The sequence below is a fragment of the Podarcis pityusensis genome (assembly GCF_964106645.2).
Source record: "Podarcis pityusensis genome assembly, chromosome: 2".
NCBI classification, from domain to species: Eukaryota; Metazoa; Chordata; class Lepidosauria; order Squamata; family Lacertidae; genus Podarcis; species Podarcis pityusensis.
In genome coordinates, this window is record NC_138029.1 from 59,992,903 (window position 1) to 60,005,277 (window position 12,375).

Consider the following 12,375-nt stretch of genomic DNA (forward strand, 5'->3'; position numbering starts at 1 on the left):
ACTGAAGGCAATCTAAAAGGCTTCATATTTCACTAAAAATTGAACCCAGTCCATCTGAGTCCATCTTAATTATCTATATACTGGCAACACTAGGTAAGCTTCTCTGCCGCACGCCAAACAGGCCCCCAGTCCAGTTTCAATTTTTAAAAGGCTGGGCCTTGTGTGCGATCCAGTAGGGGTAACTTGCTGCAATAGCCCAACTTGCTGAAGAGGGATGTTTTCTCTGTCCAACCAATTCAGGCATAGTGTGGCATAGATACTGAACCACCACACTTGCACAATAAATGAAAGGTTGCATATCGGTAGTTTAGCAAACACCCAGCATTATCGGTCTCACATCATGCCACCATATTGTATCTTTGTACCTAACTTATTTTCAAATATATACCAGAACAAAAGCTTTCAAAGTTCCAGTATAATAATGTTTCTTGAAGAAATACAACAAGGATCGGGTCCAAAAGAAGATGAACAATGTATATATCTGAAGCTTAGCGGCACTTTTTGGTATTATCAAGGAATATGGTATGGTCAGACACAATGTGAGGAAAGGAAAATGGGGAATCTTCTGATCTTCGTCTCAATCTCCATGAAGCTGGTCTTGTTGGAAGCCTCTTGGAACCTTACTTATGACCTCACCAAAGGAGAGAACAAACTGCCGTCTTGATGTCATGACTGAATCCTTCTACTATTCATAGGTCTGTGGTTTGACAGAAGGTAAGCTATGAAAAGGGGAAAGCTGAATATATTTATGAGTCCCTTGAAAATCTCTCACACACTCCTCTTACACCTACACCCACACTTCATTGGCATATGTTTGAGATACAAAATTAGGAATAGTCTAAAGAAAGAAAAAGGAAGCAATATAACCAGAATTTCCTGAGTTCAGAAAATGACTTTATCCTCTCCATTCTCCAATCATTCTAGCTTATTTTGAAATGTGTGGGCTTTTGCTCTGTGAAATCTTTATAGGATGCCCTGAAGTTGCCTTCAAAGAAACATTTCTTGGAGAACAGTCTTTGGCTTGAAAGAGAAGAACCCACTTGGGAGTTGGTGTGGATGAAAAATCTTCAAACACTAGTAGATCAAAGATAGACCTTACAAAAATGTGACTTTCTGTTCGAGCGTTGGTGTATTTCAGTTACTGTTACATCTGGAAAGGAATCGCATCCAGTGTAGCTGCTAGGAATTGTTAGAAAAGGAAGAGAAGACAATGGAGGTGCTTTTATCACTCTCATGCATAAATGCAAGCAGTGTGGTCTTTTGTTTTTATCCTTCCAGAACACATGCCAAAGGTCGCAGGTTCAATCCACAGCATCTCAAAGCAGGGCTGGGAAATAAACTTGTTGGAAACCCAGAGGAGAAGCTGCTAATCTAGGCATAGGCAAACTCTGGCCCTCCAGATGTTTGGGACTACAATTCCCATCATCCCTGACCACTGGTTTTGTTAGCTAGGGATGATGGGAATTGTAGTTCCAAAACATCTGGAGGGCCAGAGTGTGGCTATGCCAGCGCTAATCAGTGCAGGTAATCCTGAGCTAGATCAATCAATTATCTGACTCGATATAAGGCAGTTTCCTATATTCCATATCATACAGCCTCACACAGACACAACCAAGAAACAATTCAAACAAAGCACATTTAAGCATCATTGATTTCAGTGAGACCATTGAGCACATGCTTAAATCTCTACCATTCAAATCAATGGGAGTGGGGGTTTTCTTTTTCTTTTCTTTTTTTTTTTGGAAAAAAAAATTGACTGTAACAGACTCAGTAGTGAGCTGCAGGGAGCTCCTGACCTCCTGTTGCCTGTGTTGCTACTGCTTACTGGGAGGGCAGGAGCAGCATAGTGTGGTGGAAATGTCTACCACTGCTGATCATACCTACATTGCCAAGGCCGGTCCACTCAAGAGGCAAGGTGAGGCAACTATCTCAGGTGGCAGGAGCCACAGGAGAGGCAGATGTAGATCTTTATTCTCCCCTTCTTCCTGATGTAGATATTCACCTATTCTTCCCCAGTAAGGAGGGAGGCATCTTCTGTGGTCTGCCTCAGGTGCCAAAATGTTTTGGGCCGGCCCCGCCTACTGCATACACATTTATGTGCTTCCTCTCGGCTTTAGGATATGTACACCCAGCAGTTCCAGAATATGGTAGTGTAACATATGAACCCTTCTGAATCAGACCAATGGCCCATCTGGTCCAGGGTCTTGTTCTCACAGTGGCCAACAAGATGTCTGTGAGAGGACAGCAACAAAGACACAGTTGCACTGTCCCCATGCATTGGGCTTTCAGAGGCATGCAGTCAGTAGTGGAGCTTCATGCTCCGGCACCGTGGGGCGGAGAGCAGGTGGGGGCAGGGCTGGAGGTAGAACATAGCCACTGATCGCTGCGACCTCCTGTTTGCTTAACTGAGCAGACATAGGAAAGGCTATGAAAAGCTATGCATGGGCCTTCTATTCCCTATAATGACATAATGTGGCATCTATATTTATTCCTTATATTTTTACCCCACTGAAGCACAGTAACACAAACATCCTGTCTCCATCACTTCCCACTCTGTGGAGTCAAAACACATACCATCATGTGATAGACAAAAATCCCATGACTGCAATCATGGAGCAGGAATTCTAACATCTTCCTACCATAGGAACCCAGAGTGGCATACACATAGAATCAGAATTGTAGAGTTGGAAGGGGCCCAAAGGACCATCTAGCCCAGCAATCCAGTTTAAACATTTTAAACAGCTGTACAAAAATACTATCAGGATAGCAGTATAACTATACAGAACAGCAGGAGGGAAATAACAGTCCCAGTCCCCTTTCCCCAAAGGCCTGTATGCACAAACAAGTGCATTTTTAACTTGTTTGGGAGAATGATGCCAAATGGGACCATATTATGCAAAGAGTGGGTGGAAGATGGAATGTGTTACATCCTGTTGGGACGGAGCTGAGTCATGCGTGCATCTCCCAGAGTAAGAAAAGGGAAGAGCAGCAACAACAAAAATGGGAACGTGGAATGAATTCAATGTTTACAAAGGTTACAAAACCAAGGCTTCTGTTTTACACACTAACTTGGCTGAAGGGTGATGGGTCTGATCAAGACAAATGAGAAAACAGTGTCAGCTCTGGGGAAATTAAAGGAGTGAAATGTTTTTATCTTTTTATACAGCATATGAACGATGACAAATCAGCTGAACAGGCAGCTAGATTAATACAAATAGGAGAAACTTTTTTAAATATTGCAGAGAGCTTAGTTGCAAGCCTTTGTGAGAAGATTCAATGAAGCCCCATAATGTTATGGGGTTCAGAATACAGACATATCCATTATTTGCCATTAGATGGGTTGAAGGTACAAAGCAAAAAGAGCTGTTTGAGTTGGTGAGCTCAGGGTTCCAGTAGAATAGGGATTTGGCCATGATTTTGACTGGTTGCATTTGGACCAATGACTCAGGGCGCTTCCAGATGACCTTTTTATGGAGTTTTTGCCCTGTTATGCCTACACAAAGTTTGCAGGAAGTTGTACAATGTTGACTGTTATTGATAATTTATTCTGATTTGTTTTCTGAGAGGTTACACAATGTTGCACCAAGTTATTGATATCCCACACTTTTGGAAAGTCGCTTTGAGCTGCCTGTGACAAGAAAAAGCAATGGATGTATTTAGTAAATAATCATAAAAATAGTCATCCCTGATTTTCCAGTTGTGCTGGTAAGGGCAGCATCACAAAATCCTCGGAAAAGCGCCATGGACTAAAACCCTTTTCTGCATTGCTTATGGGCAAAGGTGTATTGAAACCCTCCTGGAATCCCCTTAGGGCTGCAACACTTCTATTATTGCAAACCAGAGGAACTAGAAGGTCCTTGTCATGCCAGACTGTCCTTCAGTCTTTCCTTTTGTGAATCGAGGACCCGCCACCCGCTAAGTGATAAATAAAACACAAGGACCCGAGTATTTTAGGTTAATGGTTACAGCATGTGAGTGGTATTGGCTTAGGCATCAAACAATCTATACATGATTCCACCCCGCTCAGCAGGGAGTCATTCAAGGGTTAACAACCAGTGGGAGGAGCTTGTTGATGCAAGTACAACAGGAAGCTTCCCCTGGCGTCACCGGGGGTCATGTAATGGCCTTAGCCACCAGCAGGGCATTGGACAGGATCCACGACTGCCGGATCCCTTTAACGGAATACCCAACGAGGGGAGGGGTAGGTGATGGCTACAACCTGCCTTCTGACATACCACACATATTCCAATGCCTAACCGCCAATCAGTGGCGTAGCGTGGGGGGTGCAGGGGGGGCCGGCTGCACCGGGCGCAACATCTGGGGGGGGCGCGCTCGCACTCGCAGCTCTCTGCCCCTACCTGGCTCACTCACTCTCTCTCACTGCAGTGCTGGCTGTGCGAATCCGATCCGAGCCGCTGGGCCGCCGCCCACTGTGGAGGGGGTGGGTGCCAGGCGTGCGGTGCAGAGAGAGAGCGAGGGACTATCTGGGGGAGGGACAGTGCAGCGGCCGCCCACGCAGCACTGAGCGCGGGAGAGAACCACACCAGACCAGCCCAGGCAGCAGCAAGAAGCAGCTGGCAGCGGCGGCAGGTTAGGGGTTAGGGGGCGCAAATTACTTGCCTTGCCCCGGGTTAGGGGGCGCAAATTACTTGCCTTGCCCCGGGTTAGGGGGTGCAAATTACTTGCCTTGCCCCAGGTGCTGACAACCCACGCTACGCCGCTGCCGCCAATACTTGAAAAGTTGGGACGATTTGCTATGAGGTAGGCAAAAACCAAGAGGCTGGTACCAATTTGCCAAATGGATAAAATTCCTACCAGGCCCCCTGGGCAACCAAGGCAACCAACCAAACTCCATAGCAAGGTCAAAAGCATAGATGTGACCTAAAGGGAGGGTGGGTGGGTGATCCGTCGAATTCAGGAAGCGGCATGAGGGGCATGGCGCTGCTATGGCCGCTTAAACGCAGCTAAACCCCGCCCACAAGCCAGCTCTATTGGCTGGCTGAAGGGCACGGTGCGGCAGCCAGAATATCTGATGCAGGGGGGCAAATATGCGCCCCTGCCAACGCTGGAACCGGCTCCCGCTCACAACTCCTTCCCTTTGTTAGAAGAAGAGGCTTTGTGCTGCCAACCTCTTACCCATTGCATGGACTTGCAGTTAGCTAGTTTTATAGTAAAGGTGTCTCAGTGGGTGTATCCTGACTGTGATTTTATGGATATTAGCGTCTGGTTTTGGTGTCTAAATTCATGGAGCACACACGTGATGACTTTTTTGTTTATTTCCATCTTAAAGCTACACACGATGAAGGAAGAGGACAACTCAGAGGCTAAAGTAACCCAGGATGAAAGGAATTATAAGCACAAAGCACGCTGCCGATTCATGAGGAAACAGAAAAATGGGATTTCACCCTGGAAGAACACTGGGAAGTTAAAGAAAAGGTTGCAGTCAAAGGAGGTATGGCCTCCTCTAATTCTGTGAAAAAAGTGCAGGCAGCCAGGACCTAGCCCTTCAATGTCAGGGAGCCGACAAGGAGAGTACGTTATTCACAGATGAGAGAAAAAGAGTGAAACACTTGGCTAACTTACAGTTAGTTTCTTTATGAAGGAAAGCAGAACAAAGAACACAGAGAGACTTCTAAAGGTTGCCCCTGTCTTAGTGACACTGTTGTCCAGACTGGCTTGTGGCTCCCCTTTCACTCCCTAGCCCTCTATGTCAGGCCCCTCCCTCTCTATAGCAACCTCCAAGGGACCCTCTCTATGCCTGCCTGGCTCTCTGCTCAGCAGCATGCAAAAGATGCCTCACTGGGTTTAAGGCAGGTTTCTCACCCAGCCCTACCTAGAAATGCCAGGAATTGGACCTGGGACCTTTAGCATGCAAAGGAGATGCTCTGCACTGAGCAATAGCGCTCTCCCCATCTCACAATGTTCAGAGATGTAATATTGGTTTCAGCATAGGACAAACTGCAGCAGAGTGGAAACAGTGTTGCATGAGACGGTTACTGGGAGGAATGGAAAACAATGCATTCTTACATCTCTGCTTACAAATGGTGTGATCATTGTTATTAGATAATAGATCATTGATGTATGAAATTATGATTGTGGACCTTTCAGTACGTTAACCTTTGTCATTTTCTTTCTAGAAAAGCCAAGAAAGTTTGAAAGAAACAAAGGAAAGAGCACCAACTCTCTCCTGTCAAGAAACCTCCAAGTCAGTTGAGAATAGTGCTGAGGATTTCAACACCGAGTGGACCATTTTTAATGATTTGTTCTTCTCAAGTGATGTGGCGCCCTGTAATGAGTTCATACCTTATTACAGGACATACTCAAACCTTGTGGAAATCCCTCTGCAGGTAAATATAGAACTGAGCCATGAGAACTCAGAAGGAGAAGTTCAAAGCGATGGCTGTGTCTTTAATCCTAAGTATGAAGATGAGCCTCTAAAGGACGTGAGTCTCACCACGGGATATTTTCCATATTATAGAACATATGAGGAATACTTTGGCAGCTCAGATCTTCCCAGTGAAATACACAGTGGAGCAGAGAGCGAAGGGAGTGTGGCAAACAATGCAGAGGAAATCAAGAGTGAAATTAGCTGTGAAACTGAGGAAGTATCTGAAGGTCCTGTAAGTACATGAAAGGCCAAATCTTACGTTGAACCCAGTATCATACAATAATACCCTTTATATCGTACAATAATTCCCTTTATATCTTACTTTTAAAAGACACCTGAAGGCAGCCCTGTTTAGGGAAGTTTTTAATCTTTAATGCTGTACTGTGTTTTTCATATTCGATTGGGTGCCGCCCAGAGTGGCTGGAGAAACCCAGCCAGATGGGCGGGGTATAAATGATAAATTATTATTATTAATATTAGCTTTATGGATGGCAGAACATCATTTCTGTTGCTGCTCACCTATGAGATTTAGGGCCTAACTAAATGTTACATATAAATATGTGTATTAAAACACCTGTAGTCTTTTTTAAAAAGAGAAAAGCCAATATGCAAGTGGGCAATTTAGAGGTGTGAGGTTGTCTAACGACACCCTGGGAACTCTATACTCTTATCTATTATTTTGGAAGAATTATTGCTTCTTTTGTCAAATTCATTATTTGTTACAATATTTTAATGCCCATTAGAGATACATAAATAATAATGACAGAGAGGTTCCAACACTCACACTTCACAGATCTGAGGCCCATAGATTTCTGAAAGAGCATCCCAAGTAGTCCACAGTTATTAGGGACTGGTCCTTAGTTCACATAATCCATGAATTTTGACCACGCACCCCTTTATGTTTTCAGGATATTCAGGAAAACTGTGAAACATCAGAGGATACCAGCCAATGTTCTGAGAGTCTTCAGTTCACTGAAAACCAAGTATTAACTGACTCCATTGTTGAGTCCTGCGATTCTGACCTCTCTCTCTTCGATGAAATTTTAAACCTGAAGCAATCACCTTCTGACAGTGGTTATTTTCCATATTATAGAACGTATGGGAAATTGCTTCTCGGCCCAGAAGCCTCAAGTAATGCGCTCTGTAGCAGCAGAGATGCACTGGAAATGTTTGGTATGGAAAGTGAAGGAACTTTACCGGAAACTAGGGACAATGACAATGGCTGTTCGGTGTGCTGAGTCCACTGGGATTGAAACCACAGGCATGGTTTTAAGGACTCTTACCATTGCATGGCCTAGTAATAATTTATATTGAAACATTTTAATAAGAAACTGTTATTCATATTAAGTTGAGCCATTGAAAAAATGGGTGAAATGTACAGCTAGCTTTTGCTTGAACCTGGAGAAATTGACCATCTCTGGAAAAAGATAAAGGAGATGAAAAAGTTATCGTTTTTTAAAAAAAACTGCCAACCCTATAGATGATCAGTCAGACTCTCAAATTGTTGAAGGAAAGAAGAATTTTGTCATGATCAAGGCAAGTTCCCAAAATACGCCCCCATACCACTGTTTAAAATAAGAAGTTGATAATATGTGGTTTGAGATTTAGCTTCTCTCTCTACCACAAAAACTCAAGCTGAGAAAATCTGAGAAGAGAAGTCTTTCTGCAACCAAATAGTTCAGCTGCAAAAAGTATAGAATTTGCATATTGAGGCATGGAGGATAATATACTGCAGATGAAAAACTAGTGTACTTAATCTAATGAGCAATCATCTCTGGTTGCTGCCACTGACAATGCACTCTACAAGCACTCCTGTTACAGAAGGAAGACAGGGACAACCAGACCAATTCTCCATCCTGGCCATCAGCATAACAAAGATTCGGTATGTAACAGAGGTGTTGTAATTGCTCACTAAACAGCAACTTCCAGTCTGTAGGAATGAAAGATGCATTATTCATTGCCATCTTTACCAGCTGATTCTTTGTCAGAGTTTAGAAAAATGTGGGAGAAGAAAGGAGAGGCATGGAGACTTTGAAGAGGATGTAGAAGTCTTCAAATTACTAGTATGACTGCTGATAAGACATCTTTCAAGCAATGCTATATTTCTCCATGATAAAAAACAACAAAAAACAGTTCCTGTATTTTGTTATGTTTGATATGAGCTATGGATAGGGAGGGACTATTTTGTATAAAAACTTAATAAATACAACTATTTATTAATGTACCATGTTTTAAAATGTGTGCTCTGTATTGTCGTCTTCGAGACTGTTCATAAGTAACCCAATATGTACAAGCAACCACATATAATTGGACAAATGTTTCCTTCAAGAAGCCCAGAGCAGCTTAAAAATGGCCTCGGACAATCTTCCATGCAAACATGGTACAGGATCAGACCTGTTTAAAACTGCATCATGTGCTATAAGCAATTCCTTAGGCATAAGCAATAAGCCCAACTGGTTTTAGGAGTGCCAAAAAATCCTGTGGTAACCAGAGTTGCAGCCAAAATTGGGAAAGGATAATGGAATCTGTTTTGATTTTGCCACTCAGTCACTTACAAATACAGTGGTACCTCGGGTTACATACACTTCAGGTTACATACGCTTCAGGTTACAGACTCCGCTAACCCAGAAATAGTACCTCAGGTTAAGAACCTTGCTTCAGGATGAGAACAGAAATCGTGCAGTGGCGGTGCAGCAGCAGCAGGAGGCCCCATTAGCTAAAGTGGTGCTTCAGGTTAAGAACAGTTTCAGGTTAAGAATGGACCTCCAGAATGAATTAAGTACTTAACCCGAGGTACCACTGTACCTTGCTCCAGTGCTTTTTTTGGGGGGGGGGGATGCAGGGGTATGCATACCCCTAAACATTTTGTGAATCTAAGTTTGGCCTCATTGAGGGGCAACATTTCAATATGAGTAGGAAAATGAGAGTACCCCTAAACATTTTTTTAGAAAAAAAGCACTGCCTTGCTCTAAGATTCTCAGTGGTCCCACTGTGGCCCTAATCTTGTCAACACTCAACCTCCTAAATTTTCTGTTAGAGGGAATGATGCTGAAGAGTTGTACAAAAAAAAAAACCCTAAAAGATTATCATGAAACTTAATTTTTGCATTTCTAAACATTCAGAGGATCAAATAAAGCCTTCATTTCTAGCTACGGGATATATCTAAAATTAGCTCCTCTATACTGGCTTTTCTATATGATTTATGTGAACAATGAATCTAAGAAATCAAGGATTTTGGAGATAAGTGCATTATAGGCTTTCTGGATTATGAAAGTAAATCTGAAGCAAAATCATTAAGCACTTCACTTCACATTATCATATGGAAAGTTATTTTTTAAATATTTCCCCCATGGAACCATGCAATGGCAGAATAGAGATCATTAACAAGAAGGCTAACTGCAGTTTCCTTGCATAAAGAATACTCACCAAAAAAAATTTCATTTGTGTTGTTCTATGTAACCGAGTTAATAGAGCACAGGATGAATTTCTCAAAACTTTCTCAATATGTCAGCATTGAATTAGAAAAGGGCACGTTATAGCCTTCACCAAGGAAAACGCCTCATTTGGGAATGACAAATATGTCAGTAAAGTCTTGGCAGACTGGAGCTTGTTTACTTTTATCTTTCTACTTGAAAAATCCATAATTATTGCTCTGAGACCTCAATATTTCAATATTATTAGTGGTTCTTTCAAGTTTCCAAAAACAATCCACAATTACTTAGAAACACACCATGTAGTTTCCATTGATCTTATATAATCCTTTAATCTCATGAATCCACAAAGTTAATTTTAAAAAACAAGCCTCAACAAAATGCTTTCTTTTAATAATGAAATGGGTTATATTGGTGGATCTTCAGGGACTTCTCACAAGAGACTGGATGGGCCTCCATTTTGAATCAAAATGAAAAAGTACCCATCATCATCACCACCACCTTTTGTTTCCCTGTTAGGAGTTTGACTTCCACCAAAAGTATTTAGCTAGAGGGGTTTTGTTTGTTTTGTTTTGTGGCCCAGTCACTATCTCTCAGCCAAGCCTCTGACCTCAAAGAGTTTTCAGAGGATACCTTGAATCCCGTAGGCAAAGTGGGAGGGAAATCAAAATAAACAAACCATTCTTCCCTGTTTCTATATCTGAAAATAAATGCAGGGAATGTGGCTGAATCTAAATTACCACTGCTACATACCCAGTGTTTATTTAAATGGTTTTGACATTGTCCAGGTATTATTACCCACAAGACTCGTCTCAAGCTCTCTGTTATAACATGATGGAGTGCTGGAGAGCCAGTGTGGTGTAGTGGTTAAGAGCGGTAGTCTCGTAATCTGGGGAACCGGGTTTGAGTCTCCGCTCCTCCACATGCAGCTGCTGGGTGACCTTGGGCCAGTCACACTTCTTTGAAGTTTCTCAGCCCCACTCACTTCACAGAGTGTTTGTTGTGGGGGAGGAAGGGAAAGGAGAATGTTAGCCTCTTTGAGACTCCTTAAAGGGAGTGAAAGGCGGGATATCAAATCCAAACTCTTCTTCTTCTTCTTCTTCTTCTTCTAATCGCATACATGCCTTGTACCCCACCGATAACCATATATTTGTCATGTATACTATCTGGGAGCAGCATCTCTGCAAGGTTTCAAGCAGGGAGTTTGCCCTGTCCAGAGTTGCCAGGTAGAAATGGGCAGATCTGTCAGTTTTGGATTTGCTCAGTTGCTCATTTTCACAATAAGTTTCTACTTTTTAAAAAAAAGTCATCGTACAGATTCCTCAGCATTGGAGTGCTAATTTCTCCTGATATGCAGATATGTATGCAGTTTTGCCTAATAGGATTCATTTTTTGTATTTTATTTTCACAAATATATACACTTACCTGACTGGAATGTTACTTGACTGGAAAACTGTGTAGTAAAATTCAGAAAAGTATAAATTTCAAGGAATGGCTGGGTTTCAGTTCATATAATGTTTCAGAAAGTGTGGATTAGGTAGGTTCATTTTTAAATACAAATTGAATTGAATTTCTCACCCGTTCCTACAAGCCAAAGATTGGATCCTGGACCTCCTGCTTATCTTGGTCCAGAGTAGTCTTGGCTATCCCCTGTCATGCAAATCAGGTTCCATTGGAAACCTCATGTGCCTTCTGGGACTTGAAATCCCTCTCAGTGTATAGAAGGTCTCTGATGGACAATGGCCAGACTGCCTGTTTTACTCTGCTTTAAACCCAACTTTAATCCTGCACTGGAGGAATATAATTTCTATTCCTGTCTTCCAGTAGCAGCTGGTAGGAGCAGCTCCCCATGCGTCACTCCTTCCTTTTCTCTCAGTAAGCGCAACCAACCTTCGTTGTTGTTGTTGTTCTTGTTGTTGTTGTTGTTGTTGTTGTAATTCTCTCTATCATCGTTATCATTACCATTCAACAAAACCCACATTTCCGCCCTTTCTGGAAGACGTGAGGTCAAATTACATCAGATCTTATATTCCTTAGGTCATCGCATTCCAGCTATGTGGCAGTTTCCATTACCACATGCAGTCATGCCAACGGAAATATTTTGTAACGTGGAGATCCCGTGTGCTCCTCTTCTGCACTGCGCATAATATAAGTGTGTCAATCCACCCAAAATGTGTCTCTGTTTTGTTCCCTTTGATATTTTTAGTTTAGTAGTTAATTTTTACCTCAGCTGTAATTGCCAGGTCCTCCACATGTGCTGATGTGACTCCTACTCTGTGGAGAAGCTGGAAAATGAACTGAGCCCTACCAGGTCACCTCACTGGCTGCCACTGATGTCTTGTTGGTTGCAAGCATAGTTAGTCACAACACAGAGGTGTCAGCTTAAAACTCAGGTGGCATGATGCATCACAACTTCCAACAGCTGCCCCAAAAGATCTTTTTCTTTCTCCTCTTATTTGGCCAGTGAAATGCTTCTAGGAAACAACAGAGGATGTCGACTGCAGTGGAATCATGGTCCTCATGACTGATGAATAAAAAATTAACGCAGTGTCAACC

The 12,375-nt window shown here is 42.6% G+C and overlaps 1 protein-coding gene across 2 annotated transcripts; it reads left to right on the forward strand.

The window, feature by feature from the left end:
- Positions 1-631: 631 nt before the first annotated feature.
- LOC308471964 (uncharacterized protein) lies at positions 632-8,612 on the forward strand. Of its 2 annotated transcripts, none has more exons than XM_080996342.1 (4): positions 632-714; positions 5,291-5,452; positions 6,138-6,620; positions 7,297-8,612. In XM_080996342.1, exons 2-4 carry the CDS (start codon positions 5,300-5,302, stop codon positions 7,624-7,626), a joined length of 966 nt encoding a protein of 321 aa, XP_080852468.1. In that variant the 5' UTR covers positions 632-714; positions 5,291-5,299; the 3' UTR covers positions 7,627-8,612. The 2 variants fall into 2 exon arrangements, with proteins under 2 accessions (XP_080852468.1, XP_080852467.1); XM_080996341.1 differs by lacking the exon at positions 632-714 and adding an exon at positions 886-1,216.
- Positions 8,613-12,375: the final 3,763 nt, after the last annotated feature.